At 38.6% G+C, this 19,581-nt stretch overlaps 1 protein-coding gene across 1 annotated transcript; it reads right to left on the bottom strand.

Annotated features, from left to right (window-relative positions):
* Positions 1-3,733: 3,733 nt before the first annotated feature.
* Positions 3,734-19,318, bottom strand: evlb (Enah/Vasp-like b). The gene is made up of 12 exons (XM_062437497.1): positions 19,154-19,318; positions 16,557-16,734; positions 9,323-9,389; positions 6,437-6,504; positions 6,035-6,285; positions 5,774-5,874; positions 5,547-5,583; positions 5,119-5,170; positions 4,808-4,865; positions 4,655-4,715; positions 4,352-4,409; positions 3,734-3,771 (listed from the first exon to the last, which is right to left on the bottom strand). Exons 1-12 carry the CDS (start codon positions 19,286-19,288, stop codon positions 3,734-3,736), a joined length of 1,104 nt encoding a protein of 367 aa, XP_062293481.1. The 5' UTR covers positions 19,289-19,318.
* Positions 19,319-19,581: the final 263 nt, after the last annotated feature.

Genomic DNA, 19,581 nt, shown 5'->3' with positions numbered 1-19,581 from the left:
CTCTCCATTATATCGCGAGAGTTCACTGAAGCGATAACAGTACTGCTGATGCCAGTGGAGGTTCCCAAAAAACTTCACCAAACTACTACACCAGAAAAAAATAAAATAAATAAATATATATACAGAACTATGCAAAAGTCTTAGGACACCATTATATTTGTTGTTTTAGCAATGCTATAATGACCATATATAATTATTTATCAGTCTCTTAATTAAAATAGAACCAGAAAATACAGGAAATGTGTATAAAGTATTAAAAAAGAAAAGAAAACAGCTTCCATAGGCTAAGTATTTAGTGTGACCTCCCCTTACACTTGAGCAATAGCAGGAACCTGACTCTCTTAAACCTAAATGGAATGGAACCTTAATTAATAATAATAATATTTAATAATTTATGTTAAATTTTGTGTACATATACACAATACAGGAAATATGTACTAGGTCTAAAGGCCTTTTGTCAGACTTTTTTTTGGTATAACCTTAACCTTATCTCAAAGCCAGATTCTCAAACTCATTCTGAGGCTCCTCTGACCAGCGGCTCAAAACTCGAAACATTTTAAGGTACTAAAATGAAAAAGTAAGAAAATCTCACCATAGCTGTGTGTGTGTGTGTGTGTGTGTGTGTGTGTGTGTGTGTGTGTGTGTGTGTGTGTGTGTGTGTGTGTATGTATCTATATGCTCTGTTTATACTATAATAAGTATACCCTTGATGCATCACACACTCTAAATCTAGTTTAGTTGTACAATTCATGTTACATGTTTGTTGGTTTAAGTGTTGCATCCACACTAAACCTGAAGAAGGAAAAAGTGCTGCTGCACTTCTCTCTGGATTCAAGCTTTCCAGCATGTTGCACTGACGGCCACACCCCAAACAGTGAGGTCACAGCATGTGTTTTGCTGTTGACAGCTGAAGCTAAACACCTGCTGTGACATTACTGATACTGAGTGTGGCCCCTTGTGTTGCAGTACAGCAGCAGTTTCCTGCCACATTATAAGCTTATGTATAGTGATTTTGTGATTAAGTTTCACACGAATTTCCTCTTTATAAACATTTAGAAAACAATATAGAAAAAATGTGTTTCTAGGTAAAAGTCACTCAAAATGATGGAGCAGGTCACAAATGTAAGTTCAAATGTTCATTCTGTCTTAATAGTGCTCTATTTTTTATTTTTCATTTATTACTTTCAGCTTGTATGAAAATGATGAGTGGAAGGTTAAGGGGCAGAAGAAGAGTATGGACAGCAGGGGGTGCCTGACTCCACAATAATTAAAACTGTCACAGACGATACAGACATGATATGGTGCATAGATAGGTTGCCCAGATTCTTGTCCATCACTGCAGAGACCTTGACTTGGTTCATGGAGCGTTTAATGAACACATCTGAGTGTGTTCATGGGTGGGAGGGGCAGAGGGTTCTCATTTTTACCCCTTTAATGTCCTCATCAAGAAAAAACCTATATATATATATATATATATATATATATATATATATATATATATATATATATATATATATATATATATATATATATATATATATATATATATATATATATAATGGGATATCATTAAATGTATCATTTTAACAACAATGAATGATCAGAAGTTTTTTATTTTATAGTAAATAGTCAATTTTAATTACATTAGCTAGCTACCATAAAACGATTCAACTGTTTCGTAGAGCATGTTTTTTAAAAATGATTTGATCATTATTAGACTTCTTTTTGTTGCATCAAGTTACACAATTCTGTTCAGTGAGGCATCTGAAACTATAATATGTTGGAAAAACTTCCTTATCTTCGAAAATTCCACCAAAATGTGTCATGTCTGGAGTCAATTTTCTCTTTCTTGCTTCCTGTTTGGTGGCAAACTGGAAAATGACATCTAGTGGATTTTTTTTAGCATAACACAACTAAACTGAGTGGTAGAGATGTCTCAGTCAGGTTGAGTTAAGTTCAACACATGTTTCAATGAGCTATAGAAACCCTAAATGTGCTCAAGCAAACGGTTGCACAGAACATTAAAGGGTTAACAATTCACTGACCTGTAGCTTTTGGGTGGTAAAGGGGCAAAATTATTGGAGGTTCAATTTATTGCACTCTGTCTGTCTGAGTGAAACTGAGATACTTGATAAATAAACTCCTATTAATATAACATGGAAAATTTAAACCAGGTAATATTATTAACAAGCACCACATCCATGTTCCAATCATTATGTCTGTTCCAGTGGTGGAAAAGTAAATAAGTACATTTACTGAAGTACATAAGCATGATTTTGAGGTACTTAATTATTTTCTCAACCGTTTCATTCCCTGCGGGACAAAGGTGAGAAAAAGGTTGTTTGAATTGATAAGAGCTCTGTGCGTGGCTGAGCATATTGTAGGAAAGCAAAACAAAAAAAAGAACCTATACAGCCAATATCACTATTTGGACTTTTGGATCTCTGGAATCTATTCAGCAATTGCTCAGCAGTGCATGTAAGTGCAACATCATCCTACACTGTGTGCAATACTTATACAATAGCACAATAAGGTTGCACAGAAGCAGCTTCAGATGTTTGTACTTCTCTGTGTTGCAACAGCTCCAATATCTGGCACTCGCTCAATAATAGCAGGCTTTGTGTTGGAAAAAAAGCATTAAACTGACAGGAAACATTACAGCCAGGCACCAGGCATATATTAAATTAGCACCCAAACAAACACTAGTCACACAAAAGGAAAGAGACGGCCTCATTTATCCAAGACATTGTTCACAGTTTTATTTGAATTCATTTTAGTGCGTTTCTTTTTTTGTTGTTGTTGTTGTCAAACCAGGAAGCACTTTGTCATAAAAGGAGAGAATAAAATGAACAATACTTCACCATATCCTTGCAGCCAATAAACATTTTATTAACAACATGATCACAAATACTCTGGTGTATTATTTAAATTTTTTTTTTTTGCTTTTTTTGTTCATAAGATTGCAATATCCAAAGAAGTTTATTCCACCCTCTGTTTGTAGGTTGAGGCCTGTTTTTTTTTCTGCCATGGCTCCACACATAGCTGTGTTGGCGAAAAGGATAAAAAAAACTTTAAAAAAAATGTTCCAGGTCAGATGGTGAGAAAACATTTGGATGTGCTTATAACTGTATCTATAACAAAACAACCAATATAAAATACAAAAGGCTGACATAAAATGATGTGCAATAATAACAATCAACATTATCATTACTATCATATTCTCATTATTTCCTCATTATTACCATTGTTCTCACTAGACTGTAACTACTCATATTAACATGACATTAACAATCATAAAAATGATAGTAATGATAATGAAAATGATAGTAATAATTAAAAAAAACGTTTAAACAAACTTGTGAAAAAAGCAAAACAAATAAAATAAGTAGAATTTTATCCATTTTCCTTCAGGCCGAGGACAGATGGGCGAAGTGGGCAAACGAACAGACAGAAACGTTAAGAAATCAGAGTAATCAGTGCGAGAGTGTGCCCCATTCACGTCTTTCTCTCCATAACAAACAACAAAGCCAAACGTTACACAGACATGTCTGCGATGTTACAGCAACGTTGCCGCGTTGCTTCAACACCACAGCTGAACAGGATGAGTAGATGTCACAGTTTGGGCCTCCGTTCCTGACTCCTCTTCCTCTTCCTCCTCTTCAGGGCCACAGCAGCTGCTGCAGGGGGCGACGGTTCAAAAAGGTGGTTCATGTCGGGGAGTGGCTCTGAAAGATTATGTCGTGCTAACTCGACTGAGTTCATGTCTAATGGCTGTAACACAGAGAGAGAACACATAGGAACAAAGTGAGGTTTATAATACAAGTTAGATGGAAAACATATATTTTTTTTTATACTTACAAATGTAATTACAGAAAAAAAAACCAAATAATTATGCAAAAAAACCCACAGTGATCAAAAAATACAATTTATATATACACAATATATTTCTAATGTATGTGTTACATAATATTAGGCTTTATTTTCTAGTTAATATAACAGCTTAAGGCCTGAATATTGCATTATTTAAGAATTTATTTAAACAAAATTAGCACTTTCTAATCAGATTTATTCAGTTATTCAATTATATTATCAGTGCAACAACTATCCATAGATGTTTACAAATTGTGTTCGTCTAATGCATATAGTATATTGTACGTCTTGATGTTTCAGTTGTCTGTAATTATAGTGCAACCTAGTGGTCACAACTCTACATAACTACCTCACTCCTATCATTCCACTTGATAGATTACCAATTAAATATTCCTTTTTAGCATAAATTAGGAAACAGACTATGTTCTTGCAAATGTGTATCCTTTTTAGTGTTTTTTCTTAAATGAAAAATTAAACATACCATCAATGATTTCATCCTTCACTTTGTGCAATTCACGGAACACCTCTTCCAAGATTTCCTGATGTGGGACAAACAATTTGATCAAATTCATTATTTGTAAAAAACAAAAAAAACAGCCTCTGTAGACAGGAAGCAGATGTTTAGAGAGAGAAAAAAAATGGAATCAAACTATTTTTGGACAGTAAAGTGGTGACATGCCGAAACAAGATTAAAAAGAACACAAGCCTTTTATCTGGTGCTTAGAGTTAATTTCACATTCTGGCTTTGAGCGAATGTGCAGTCATTACAGCGTCTTTTGTTTACCTGTTTCATTCTATCAAGGTCTAACGAGTCTGTGTCACCGCCGCTCCCCACGGGCCGTACCCTTCATGACAGAAAGAAAAACACTCTGTGTGAGATTTCTGCTGTTCTGCTTCTCAGGCATATCCAACACGCTGTGGTGCTTTCAGATCTCACCTTGAAACCATCGATCTGTCTGCAGAGTTAGCTCTGTCCCACGGCTTCTTTAAACCATCTAGACGACAAAGTAGAAGAGTTAGACAAGAGCAACCAGCAGGGATTTACTGACACTTCTTAAGAGTGGATTCTCAGACTATATAAAAATCTATATGTCTATATGTCTATAATCTAATGTATATAAAGACCAGCCTCCTTGAATACAAGCAGTACACAGATGAGGACTGTTTGCCGGATGGTTATGAATGAGTCTTATATAATATAAGGACATTTACAAACTGTAAATGGTTTACTGTGCTCAGTTTTCCCACCTGTGGCATTCTGTCCACCTCGAGTGCTGGGTGACGGAGAATTTGGGTCATCCTAGAGAAAGACACAAAGATCGATAAGCATCACTACCAACACTACTACCATCATCATCATCATCACCACTAAGACTAATATTTTATTGTTTTTAGATCTGATTTATTAATCTCACCTCTATAAAACAGTACAGATTTATTTGATCTGATTCCTTTCTGTGTCATTTTCCCTCATTGCCATCATCATTTATCTTTATCACTGTTTTCATTACTATTAATTCAAATTAAGACCTAAAATAAAAATGATCATTACAGTAATATTGTCATATAATCACCTCAAACATTATTATGATCCCTTCTTTCTATCATCATCCTAATTATCACTGTAATGCACAGAGTGGCAAGTTGCTTTATGAAGTCAGAACCATCTCACTCACATTTTGGCTGTCCTCTGGCTTCTCTGAGGCTGCTTTCCTTCTGGGAGCAAGAAGAAGCCACAAGTAAGAACAATGCACTTCAACTGAATCTTGCATATAAATAGTCTAGTGTAATAATGATAATTGATGATAACATTGATTTAAAGGTTCAGTGAACAATTCTAGTGATGCCGCAGGATATCTGTACAAATTGTTTTTTGTGGTTTTCCTAAACTCATTGCTCTGACCTTCGCGCCAACAGAGCGTTCATCTCCTCCATCAGCCCACCGCCGCTCCCTCCACTCGTTCGGTTGGCTTCGTTTTTGGCGCTTGAAGAGCTGTCCTCAGGCTGCGGAGAGGAGAGGATAGGAGAGAGTTACATGTTATCTTCTGATATGTACAGTTAAGAAACTTTTCGAGTCTGTCAGTCAGGTTTGACAGATAATCCATTTATATCCTGTGTGACTTCATCAAAACATCAAAGCCTCAAAGATAAATTTGCGTCTCACTCTTTGAACGCGGCGCAGTTTGGCCCCGGCGATCATGGCGGCGAGTCCCGTCTGGCCGGGGGACTCATCCCCGTGACTCCCTCCACCCATCGGCAATGGAGGAGGGAGAGGAGGCTGGGGTGCCCCTCCTGAAGGCGGCGGAGGTCCTGGTGGTGGTGGAGGTGGAGGAGGTCCACCACCCATGTTCATTGGAGGAGGTATGACTGGAGGGGCCACGGAGAGCACAGCAGGGTGGCCTTGAAAAGGAGAACCTGGAGACAGTTGGAGACCAGTGAAGAAGGACAAACAATTTGGGCAACCTATATGTAGCTATAACTGTAGGAGTAATTTTGTTCTCATGTACTTAAATGATTAAATGAAAAGATATTTTACTGAGACAGTTGACCTGTTTTCTTTGAGTACCTGAGTTGGAGGACCGTCGCTCCCGTTCCATGTGTGCCTGCATCTGCTGCTGCTGCTCAATCATCTGCCTAGAGGGACAGGAAGGAAACACAGCTGATCACTTGATAACACAACTGTCATGTCATATTTGTGACTCTGTCATTTTACTATCCTACAGGAACAATGCAGCCATCCTTATTTCACAGTGGCAGCCAGAGAAAAAGTCCTCCTGCTTTACAGCTGCTCTAGTAATCTTCAAACATCAGCAGGCCAAAAGAGGGAAGTAAAATCTTTCAACCTAGTAATTAATGGATCTGATGTGCAACACTTATATATACTTATAAATATAGTCAGGATAAAAGCTTCACACATGTAATTTAGGAAAAATTCTAGACTTCTGCTCGTAGGTTTTCAGCTGTCAATTTATTTTGGCTTAAATCATCTCTACACATTTAACAAATTTATGATTTAATTAACATTAAAAAATGTGTTTAAAGCAGCATTCATTGTGTTTTTGACCACACTCCACACATTTGATCACTTTAGTTAATCTGTTATGTCTATGAGTACATCCAGCAGACAAGAAGAAGCATTGGCATTCATCTGGAGACGTGTTTATGTCGACCTGACAAATGTAAGTCCAATGTTCTCTGTAATATTCACTATGCTTTAAGCTCCATCTGGCTCTTGAGCTGCTAAATGCTCTACTATGCTCACCAGCTAGTTGCTAACTTTGTGTATTGTTTGGTGCTGGGCGGGTGATGTAGAGTATATTTATCTGAGTGTTTTTTTGCTGAAAACAGCTGCCTGCTATGTCTGGACGCTAACGAAAGTGAGGGTGAACCAAAACAGTAAAGTTGTGGTCTGTAAAACCAAAACGATGACCTAAAAGATGCTAAAAAACTTTGTAGTGCTGAGGGAAACTGCAGTTCGTCATTACAAGCAATGCCTTTCACATTACATGTAGTGATTTGAACCAGTGTTGGTGTAAAAATGGAATGAATTAGTGCAGCTTTAAATAAATGGTGTATAGGAATGAAACATATTGTATGTGCTGTGCAAACTTTCTGCAACTTATTTCCTGGAGGTTCATTAATGTTGAGCATATAAAAATAAGGGGAGGCCATGAAATGACGTTGGATAGTGCCAGAAAAATTTACAATTCTTTGAAATGTGTAAGAGTTGTTGCTGTTCAATGGCATCTTTAGTCCCATCTTAATTACAGCAGATGTGATCTTTTCTCTGTTGCATCACGCTGCAGGCAGCTTTGATCTGACTAGCTTGTAGACTTTATGTGACTTGAAGCCATCTCCTTTTCTACACATGTCATGTAAAGCTTTGGCATTTCTGCAGTTCCCTCTGAACTATTACAGTACAGAGTTAACGTCTTTCTCCTCATCTGTCCAAACTCACATCACTCTCTCCTTCATCTCTGTCCATTTTCAATTCCCCCCTCCCAACCCCTGTCAGACCTTCCTCATCCTTCCTCACATCACTTGTATTTGATGTGAGAAGCATATGTATGTCACGACTCAGGAGAGGGGGAGAGGAGACAGCTCATGGAGAGGAAGTGGAATTTTCCAGCTGTTTGTTGGAGAGGAGATCTGCTGAGCCAGCAACCTCCCCGAAGTGACAGCAGCGTACGCAGTGGGAGCAGAGCTGCTGAGCAATACTGCCTCACTACCAGTGGAGAGACCTCAGTCAAATTAATTTGCATCCGCTGACCCACTCACACACACACACACACACACACACACACACACACACACACACACACACACACACACACACACACACACACACACACACACACACACACACACACACACACACACACACAATCTCCCCTCACAATCACAGCCCTAATCCTTTGTGCCATTGGTAGAGTTTAGCATACATGGGATCAGATTGAGACGTAACTCATCATATTTGTTCTCTTAAGCCCTTTCATTTGGCATTTGGATGAACAAATAGGCGGAGCTAAAATAGGTTTAAAAACATCAACAAAGACCTAGTTTTTGGCACACAAGGAAGGAGAGAGGATATTAGCCACAGTGGAAGAAATCCAGGCTGCTTTGTAAGCCATGGAAACTGCCTCAAGCATCAATTTGAATACTGCTCATCCATTATTTTGGATACTTTAATCTGCAACTATAATTCAGAAAGGAGAACTTCTTCTGTTTCAGCCACTTTGAAAGCTCACTGTCTTTATCTGACTGTCGCCCTTGAGAGTCAGTCCTGTGAGGGAGACAGAGGGTATTACAGAGAGGAGAGGGATGAACGAGAACTGAGGGCAGCTGTCTGCTTATCGCAGCTGCTAGAGTTCATATTCTCCCAGTGTGACAGGTTGTCAGACACATTGGACCGCATTTACTACGCTAATCCTAACCGCTGCACCGTTTGGGTTTAGTTCACCTAAAGTTCATCCATTAGTTTTGAGATGATTCAGTAAAATGTCCCGCACACAAGCCAGCATTCTTTCACTATAATACAAGAAGTCTCACCAGTAAACATTTTGGAAGATGATACATGTTACAACACAGGTGTGAAGCTCTAAATAAAGACAAGAATGTTTTTAAACCCTTTTCAAAGTCTTCAGAGTGTCACTCTGTGTTGCATTGCTCATCTCCAGACAGTGCTCCTGTCTAATCTCTTATTTAGAGGACCTGAGAACTTAATGTCTCCACTAATGTTTTATTAAAAGTGATGGAGTCCTACATGATTGGACAGCTCTCTGCCACAGTTTTAACCGTTTTGGTCTTTTTTTTTCCCCGAGAGGCTTTGGTATTTTTGCTTTGATCTATGCTCTTGTCACTGATTTTAAATGGACAGGAGTCACTCTACACCACCTGCAATATAAATCAATACATTGGATGTACGCATATTCTAGCTTTAATAAAATGTTACCTTGCTCTCTGAGCTTCTATCTCATCTGAAGTTGGTCCATTCTGGACTTGGCGTTGGACAGCTGGACCTAAAAAAGCAAATGAAAGCAGAGAGAGAGAAAGAGACAGAGATTAAATGAAGTTGACCTTAAGAATCCATTACAAGGACTGTAATGTTAATTAGAATTAGTGCCAGTCAAGACAATTAACTACCGAATGAAAGGGAATTAAACAGCGGTTGATCATTATGTCTTCTTTCTTCTGTAATGAGTAATACGTAATGAAAAGCATATTAATCCTTCACTCAAGGTGAATGAACATAAATTGATTCATGCACTAGTGCTGTTGAAGGCGAGCAGAACATAATCCTAAGTGTGTCTGCACATGTCGATGGAGCTGCTCGGCCCTGCTGTCCTGTCACGCTGTTCATCGGTTTACTCCTGTTACCCACAATGCTCCATTAGAGATACTTACTCAATGCTTTATTTGATTATTAATACTGAGGCTTGTTTGAACCAATATATTCATGTCTGCACTGAACTGCACTGATGTCTCTGTGGGTTAAATGTTAGGGGAAAGTAAAACCAGAGTAAGGTCTAATGTGTGTTCAAGCTGCTCTTTTCAGGCAGACAAACCTTAATTTCAAACAGAGGAAGTTCGTCTGCAGTGCGGCCTCACAGAAAGGAGACACCTGAGTTTAAAGGTTTGACCATCATTCCAGCATGCCCTTTATCAATCTAATCAATCAAACTTTACCTTTTTAGCACATTTTATAGAGTGCAATTCAAAGTGCTTTTCAGATGATTGACAAGCTCATAATACGACAATTCAAATGTATCCAGTAAAACAATTTGAGACAATGCATATAGTACATAAATATCATGAAAATTTAATAATAAAACCAGTAAAATTGATTAAAATATATCATTGATAATAAAAAACAATGATAGGACAATGACACAAAACAGACAAGAGGAAAGGCCCTTTAAGTTTATGCTTAAAGATATCAACACTTTGAGCTGCTCGCAGATCCTCAGGCGGACTGTACAGCTCAGAGCCTAAAATCTAAAAGCTTCCTCACCAAAAGTTTTTGTCCTGTGCTTTGGAGCAACTAAAAGATTTGTCCCAGAGGGGCCTCATGGGTTATACGTTGCAAGCAGGTCAGTTAAAACAATTTTAAAATCAGCACAGAAAATGACTGAAATCCAATCATCCCTACATCAAATGAAATAGTTATGTGTTATAAGATGTGAAGTTAGTGTATTGATGCACAGACATCACAAGAGAGGAGGCTCATAATCAATGATTAAAGACTCTCTCTAGTATCTCCCCCCTCTTGCCTATGGTGTGACATGAACTACAAGGCACATGCGATGTAATCCATTTAACACCGTGAGTGAGATCTGCAGATGGAGAGACAGATAGGGAATGTAATTAATTTAAGACATGATAAGACGAAGACAAGGCGACGTCAACTCAGGGAGTACAATTGAATCAGAGGGAATCGCCAGTTTTCAGTGAAAGTTTCTTCATCACTCAACTCTTCTAGGACATTAATCTTCATTGTTCCTCTTCTTGGCACCAGGTCTTTTTACAAATGAAAAATTAAATAACACTTTCTAAAAGCAGCTTGGTTACTTATTCTTTTTGACACAGTTTATGGAAGTGAATGAGAAGCCCTGCAGCGATAAGAGTTTTACTTCATGCTGATTTATGATTGCTCTGTTATTAAAGGCTAATGAGAAGTTGTCATCAGTCTCTACAAAGCAACCACACTTACATCCTTTAATGAGGCTTGTACGAATATAATTTGGGTCAACTTCCAGAGGTCCTTACATAACAGTTTTATAGAGTGGCTCAGCTCAGTCAGGCCCTTTTCAGGGTCAATAAACCCACTGACGTTACTCTCCACTGCTCACATCTCTAATGGAAGCCGTCAGTGTTAATGGCTGCCATTGATCAAGTAACAGAAACCCCAAAAATAACACAGGACCACAAAAGACCTGACTCATGCCTCCCATCTGATACCTCACAACACACACACATTTCATAGGAGTCTACTTAGTCCAAAGTCAAATTTTATAGAATAGAATAGTGTATTTTTTACTGGCTTAGACCAATACAACTTGGATGATAATGGATGTTGTTACATATCTAATCAATAACATGTAAAAAGGTTGTGGGAAATAATCATCACAAGTTCTCTTCCATCTTCACATTTCTTATATCCAATCAACAGTGGAAGAGAGTAGCAATTATGTCTTCACTTTTAAGAATATGGAATCAGCAACTATGTAACACAAGATTCCCACAGGTCAAACTCTTGTATGTATGTATGTTGCATTGTTACTCCACCACTAAAGAGAAATAAAAAGTTGTTTGCTATTTTAAAAAAAAACATTTTTTTAACAATCACATCTAAAAAGTCCTAAAAATTAGCTTAGTATACTGAAAGGGCTACGTTTTACTATTCAAGCATAGTGAGTGTATATTAACAATACATTTACTCATTACTCACACTTTAACTACAGTTATGGAGCACCAATAACAGGATAAGATAAGATAAGATAAATTTATTGATCCCACAGTGGGGAAAATTCATTGCTACAGCAGCTCAAAAAAAAAAAAAAAAAAAAAAAAAAAAAAAATATATATATATATATATATATATATATATATATATATTTCAACAATAAAATTATAAACTAAGGAAAAGGACCTTAAAGTGCAATTATAACATATATATACAACCATACAATTTAAAAAAAAGAGACCCTGAAGTGCAACTATAGTGCAGCATTGTACAGTCTGACTGCAGTTGGAATGAAGGACCTGCATTTGGTAAAGGATTGTTATCTTAAAAGTGAATTTGGCCCTTAGCAATAACTGCCAGTTAGTGTAAGTCCCACACTTGAAGGATTAGACGCCTCAACTTTTAACATAGTTTAAATACACACACATGGTTAAAATTGTAATTGTCCTGCAGAAGTTGAAACACACACACAGACACACACACACAAAGCTCCGCTACCTACATGACATGCTGAAGAAGAGGAACCGGCTGTAGCAAACACAAAGGCACTGACAAATCCACTCCCTGCTGACCATCTCTTGCCTTCACCTGTCCCTCTTCCTCTTTCTTCTCCTCCTCCTCCATCACCTACCTCTCTCTCTCCTCACCTTCTTCTCCCCCCCTCATCCCCTCCTCCACCCAGCCACTGACAGTATCATCTGTCATCTCCTTGTAACGCACACCTCCAGGCAGCAGCAGCGTAGCGAGCATCTTTCGGTTCATGTTTCAAAAGGTCGGGTTTGTCTGTAGGCGGTGCAGTCTAATGCCACTTACACACGCACACACAATATTAAAGCGATCTGATCCACATCCTTTTGTTCATACTGAGAACCGCACAAGAGCATTGTCCAATGAGCTGTCAAATGAAGAAAATGGATGTGTTTCATTCACTGAGCAGTTGACATTTGAGATATCAGCCAAAGGTTGAGCACTTTTGACTAAAGCATGCTCAGAACAAGTTTGTCGCTAAAGCTTATTATTATTCATCTATAACTACTTCTTTCAATGTCAAGATCAATCCCCACCTTTAAGTCTACACAGAGGAAATTCTTAGAAAAAAAGGACATTCGAAACTCGAAACGAGGATTATATGATATGGTTGAGTATGTTGCCTTTTCTCCTGCATCACACTGTTCATGATGTATTTACTTTGTCTTCTAATTTAAGAGCAATAGTGAGGACTTAAGGTCAGGGTTTAACCTCCTTACCACTAGAGGGTGTAGGCACACCTGCTTAGAGTGGAAGGAAAATCACACACAAGCCTGATCTTTGCTTCACAAGGTGTGAATGTGTCTTATATAATCAGCTGGAGCACAAGGAAGTGCTGAAAGAAAAGAGAAAATATATGTGCATAGATTAATAATTTTAATTGGACCTCTTCATGCTGCTGTACTCTAGTGAGCTGTTGACATAGAGACTTTCAGTCTATCTAGCTGTCGAATGTGTGTGCCCCTCTCCTGTGTGTTTGTGCACTTGTGTTTGGCTGCCGTCACTCGAGCCTCTTTGTTCCTCGTGCCGTGTTATTAGGCAGATGAAAAGATGTGCTCTCTAGCACGGGACCCAGGGGAGATCCTCTCAATGACTCATTCTAATTAAGAGGCTGGAGGGGACTGCAGGGGGAGACACACTGCTGATGCTGCTGGAGTAATGACTGGCAAGCTGTGATCCTCTCTCTGTCTGTCAGTCTCCACTCCATCACCTCCAATTTATATTTGTCTGTCTCTCTCTCTTTCTCTTTCTCATATACACACACACACACACACACACACACACACACACACACACACACACACACACACACACACACACACACACACACACACACACACACACACACACACACACACACACACACACACACACACAGCTCTGGAGGATAAAATCGACGGTTTTCTATGTATAGTTCACAGCTTTAAATAGACTTTTTTCACAGCAGGCATTTGTCTTCATAGCAAGAAAAACACAGGTGGAACTAATAACATTAATTATGGCTCCGTCCCATTGATGTGTCCCAGGGAGCCACACCAGCAAGCGAGCGCCCACACTGGAACATAACTGTCATTAATGTCATATAATTACACCTGTGTTCTTACCACAATCGCCATGTCAACATTTCTGCTGGATATAAGCCTATAGTAGACTGGAGGAGTATTAAACCAGTGAGATGTGACTGGTGATCAATCTTAATGGCACCTTAAGAACAATTACCATGCTTGAAAGATTCACTGCTTCACTGTAGATGTCAACATTACATAAGCTGTGGTAGCTGTAACACTTTAATTATCCCTATTTAGCACCCCTAAGCATAATGTAGTATAATAATGTAGTTACAAGCATAGGAGCTTACATTGTAAGTGTTTATTGATGTACAGTTATTGTCAAGAACTATACTTTCTCCTATAAAGACATATATTATTGTAATGGTGTTTTACTATACTGTCATTCGTGATCTTTATACATCCACTGGTAGGAGCCCTCAGGAAGAGTTATAGCTGTTAACAAATAAATACATTCACAAACACTTATATCTGCTTAAAATTACATTACACTGTGTTATTTACATTTATTAAATGTTATAAATGCTAAAATGGGGTTCTTAAAGTAGAACTACTAACTCATGACTAAGTAAAGTAACTGAAACTAGGAACTTATGTTCAAAGTGACAACATAGTACAACTGACTTAAAAACAGATGAATTAAAATCTAGTGTAAATAACTTCAACTTTATTAAAGAATGTAATAGTTTTAAAACAATTATATTATCTGAAACTTCCTTTACAGTGTGGATGTGCAAATGAATTCAGATTTATTATTGTTTTCATGTCTAACTTTCAGCTGTTCTGTTTGTCACTATGTACGCATTCATTCAAGTAGATTACAGTTGTAGAGAAGCACACTGCTGCTGGATTTTTATCCAGCTTCAAATTCAGATTCATGCTCTAAACATTGAATTTTGTTTGAACTCAATGCGCTTGAGACCTACTTAAGTGTACAGTAGCATACTTTACCACATAGTTTGATGTTTGTCGTTGTTGTTACATACAGTATTTCTCAATTTTTATGATGTATCTGCCTTGATTTCTGACTTCAGACTATTATTAGTATTTCTAATGATAATATTAGTCATCAAACACCTACACACTACATGGAAATACACTGTCTGTCTCAGGTTAGGTGCAAACTCTCTACAATACTGAAATACATAGTAAGACATCATTTTGAAGACTTCAGTCATGAAGCCACATTTTGTTACAGTTAACTTTTACCACTTCAGTTGCTTTAAACCGTAAACCTGCAGTGCAGAACCTTTACATATAAATGAACATCTGTGTCATTCAAGCCCTTGCCAAATGAGTTCACAAAATGCCGATTAAGCCTATCACTGCCAGATAAATCTCTTCTGTATTTCACAGAGTTTTTAAATCTTCGTGCACGACAATCCCACACTGGCCATTTGGGCGTTAATCATGCAGCTCTTCTAGACTTTCCAAATGTTATTGGATCGGATGGATCACATTTCACAGGGATTGTGTGCAGTCAAAACAATTTATCCACTGTTTTACAGCTGCAACAGTAAGTTATGCCAGTGGTGTACTGGCCATCGGGTATATTGGGACAAATGCTGGTGGGCCGGTGGACTGTCAAAACACATCTGTTTTTACTGGTTCTGTCTGTGTGCCTGACATTCGGGGTGCTCACGAGAGCATGCTTCAGGCACGTGCGAGGCAAACACAGCCGAACGCCCCCCTTTAATCTCACTGTCAGACAAAATTCCCACAATTCAGCTTTAAAGGACCTGTGTGTAGGATTTAGTGGCATCTAGTGATGAGGTTGCAAATTGCAACCAAATGCGTATCCTTTTACCTGCCCTAACCCTATGGTAGAGCCAGCGTTTGGTTTATCTATTATGGGCTACTGTAGAAACATGACAGTGCAACATGGTGGGCTCCGTGGAAGATGACCCGTTCCCTCTGTAGATATAACAGGCATCACTCAACAATTCTTATTTTAAGGTGAATTTACATTATTTAAAACATGCTTATGGACATTATATTCTTTTATTCCCAATTCTGTTCTGCTAGATGCCACTAAATTCTACACACTGCACCTTTATAAAAAATACTTTATCACAGTAGGATGATGAAAAACTATTTATTTAAACTTTAGGCAGACGCTTCACATGGATGGAGAAGGCAGTAGGAGAGCTGAAGTCAAGATGTGTGATAGGGCACCAGTAATCTAAATTACTTATCAGTGGCTTCCTGCTGCTCTCTGAATTTCAGTATTTATTATTGATATGGACTATATTAATATTTGGCTCTATTCATAAACTAAAGCATAAAGAATAAGGGCCTGACTGCTAACTCTTACAAGACTCTTACTTACTATCTTCATACAAGCCAGCTCACTTGCTCCCAAGACGACCTTCATCAGGATGATGACAAGCATTTTATATGCTGACATCAAGTTTGCACAAATTAGTCTGCTTTTTGAATTATTCACATGAGCCTGTAAATACCATCTGATCCTCCGGAAAGAAGGTAAGGTGGAGCTGCAGGTCAGGTAGATAATGAGCCTTTCATTAAAATAAGGAAATCATCCAAAATAGGCTTCCAAAACATTTTTCCATGTGTGCTCCCTTGTGTAGAAAATGTGTGTGGGATGCAATGAGGGGAAGGCTCACCTCCATCCTGAGCACTGAGGACGTTGAGGGCAAAGAGCATGGCATTGGAGAAGGTGGTAGCCTCCTCCTTGCTGGCAAAGTTTAGGCCATAGACCTGCCTCGCGTCCCGCCACTGGTGGAAAGTCGGGGTGGCCTGGTTGTATTTGAGGCCCTTCACTATGGAGTAGTTGATAACCACCTGTAAGAGTGGAGAAGGAGAGCAGATGAGAGATGGGGTTATGTATCACTAAAGAAAACACAACAAACACTGTGGATCTCTCATTTTAAACACCTATTCTTTATCTTTAAGATGAAAAACGTACATCCACAGATAGCTACATGATTGCTATTCGCATACATGTTGAGTTACAACCTGAAAAATGGGTCCAACTGTAAATAGTAAAAGCCTTTCAAGTCACCCAAGGGTACTTTACAAATTCTAATAAGACAGTCCATACATAATAAAAGATAAGAAAAACAACCACGATGGAAAATATGAAATGTAAAAGAGTATGTTCAGAAAATTCATTTTGAAAACCACCAAGAAACTCTAGCCAATATAAACAGGTGAGTTTTCAGTTGCGACTTTAAAAGAAGCAACAGATGTGCGCTGGCTCAGATCCTGAGGGAGAGCATTCCAGAGGTTAAGATCAGCCACACTGAAGGCCTGGAAGAGGGAGTGGAGGATAGATGAGCATCAAAGGACCTGAGTGAGCAAGTAGGTACAGTATGTAGAGATGAAGAAGACTGGATAGGTATGGAGGTGCCAAGCCATGGACAAGTACTTTAAAACAAATGCAATATTTTACTGGGAGCCACTGCAGCTGCTAAAGGGAGGGGGTGATCTGTTCCCAGGACTGGGTGTGGCAGAGAACGCTTGCAGCCGAATTCTGGACATGCTGTATTTTATTTAACCTCTGAGTGGGTACACCAAAGAGAAGGGTATAACAGTAATTGAGTCAGGAAGTAACAGAGATGTCTCTTCAACAGAGAGGGAACGAGAGGGGTGTAGTCTGGTAATGTTCTTTTAGATGGAAGAAGGCTGTTTGGGTTATGTTTTTGATCTGTGTCTCAAAACAAAATGTAGAGTCGAGAGCTACAACGAGAGTTTTGACCGCAGCAGCAGAGGTGTAATAAAAGCAGGGATGGCCAAGTTTAGATGGGGAACTTTGCAAAGTGTGGCTAGGAAAGCAATGAGGATAGCCTCAGATGTATCCTGGACCTGGTTAAGTTTGAGATATTTGCAGGTCATCCAAGCATTGATATCATTTAAGCAGTCTGTTGAGGCTACACTGACGAATTATATGTCCAAGAGAAATAATGTAAATTATGGTCATAATGTTAATAATAATGGTCTAAAAACTGAGTCCTTGGGGACACCAAAAAGGGGAAGATGGGGAGATGTGGGAGACCTAAAGCTGCTAACTGTTTTCTACCCATGAGGGATGACTTGAATTATGATAATGGAGTGCCAGTGACACCAAGTAGTGTTTCAGCAGGAGATTATGATCAAAAGCAGCATTGAGATCTAACAGGATAAGTATGTTGAGGTAATCAGAGTCCGCAGCTACAAGCAGGTCATTTGTAACACTGCTGAGGACAGTCCTACTGTGTTTTGTTCTAAATCCAGACTGAAGCTCTTTCCATAAGTTGCTGTTGGACTTATGAACCTGGAGCTGGCAGGCTATGCTTCACTCAAGGAGTTTGGCAAGAAATGGGAGACTGGAGATGCGTTTGTAGTTCTTATAGTCCAGGTTTTTTTTTTGGGAAATAAGAAATAAACACATTTTGAAACATTGTTCATGGGCAGCACAGCTTGTAATAGCCTTTGTAATTGTCACCTTTCACAAGTTTTATGTGGCTTACATCAGCTGTGATTTGCAACAAATACTGTTGTACATGATGTTTGCCAGAACTAGTCATGGACATCAACTTAGAAGAATGGACTTTTTTTTAAATATATGGGTTAAATGTTTTAAAGCAAAATTAGATATGGTCACACCAGGAAAACATGTTAAAAATAAGTTTAATTACACTTACTTTCTCCCGCTGGGCCGCTGGGATTCGAACCGGGGTCGGCTGCACATGTGGTATGTGCTATAACCACTCAACCACCTGCGCTCCAATGTAACTTTTTTGAAATTTAAATACCTTTACTATTATTTTTTTTATTTAGGTTGGACTGTGGGAATATGTACTCTGTATTTTTCATTTGATAGTACTTAATAATAATATTTTGCTTTCAAATTGTGTCCAACCCTGTTGGAAAAATCTCAAATGAAATTACTTCAATGAACTGATCCTTTGTTTTAAAAGATTTTTTTAAAATGTTGTTGTTGTGTTTGATACCCCACTGCTTCTGTGCCTACAACCATAAACTGTATATTTAGTGGTCACATACACCAGTTTCTGTTTTAACCCACCATGTCTCCTATTAAACTCTCCTTCAGTGATGACAACAATCTTGACTTGCATGTTACTCCAAATGAAAACCCATAATCATAATCTAAAATAGGCTGAATGTTATGTATGTTGAAATCCTCCACAGCTCAATAAAATGTCCTGAAACTTGCTGTCCTTTCTCTCACACTGCAGCATTGCGTGTCAAGGTTGTTTACCTGCTGGTCCTGCAGTTTGACGCCCACCACTCTGAAGGTGTTGTTGGCAGTGTTGTGGTAGATGTTGATGCGGCTGAATCCCTGCTGTCCAGGCTTGATGGGCACCCACTTCTTACTGGTGTCATCGTAGACCATGACTGAGGCCCGCGCCTGGCAGATACTCTGCTCACTGGGAGTGAAAAAGAGGGACACAGATGAGGAAAAGAGAGTTAATTATGTGCCGACTTCAGAATTAAACTGAACAGTGAATCAATGTTCATTCAAGAGCATTCTAACTGTTTCATACTTGATATTTATAATGTTTCATGAGTTACTGACTTCATGATATCATGCATTTTTCATCAACCTGCCTCAGTCACTTTGTAATTTCCCACATCAGCACAGCGTAGGAAAGCCCAAATAACATTTCATGCATATTTCTGCTGCAT

The sequence above is a fragment of the Scomber scombrus genome, chromosome 17 (genome assembly GCF_963691925.1).
Source record: "Scomber scombrus chromosome 17, fScoSco1.1, whole genome shotgun sequence".
NCBI lineage: Eukaryota > Metazoa > Chordata > Actinopteri > Scombriformes > Scombridae > Scomber > Scomber scombrus.
Note: the sequence above shows the minus strand (reverse complement) of the source record. Positions and strands in the feature narration are given on the sequence as shown.

Excerpts from the sequence above, each read along its gene's own strand:
- evlb (XM_062437497.1), bottom strand. The coding sequence starts at position 19,288 with ATGGTCTACGATGACACCAGTAAGAAGTGGGTGCCCATCAAGCCTGGA. Across the intron at positions 9,390-16,556 it reads CCTCAGTGCTCAGGATGGAG|GTCCAGCTGTCCAACGCCAA; the intron begins GTGAGCCTTCCC and ends TTGCTTTTTTAG. Across the intron at positions 5,875-6,034 it reads AACTGCGCCGCGTTCAAAGA|CCTGAGGACAGCTCTTCAAG; the intron begins GTGAGACGCAAA and ends TCCTCTCCGCAG.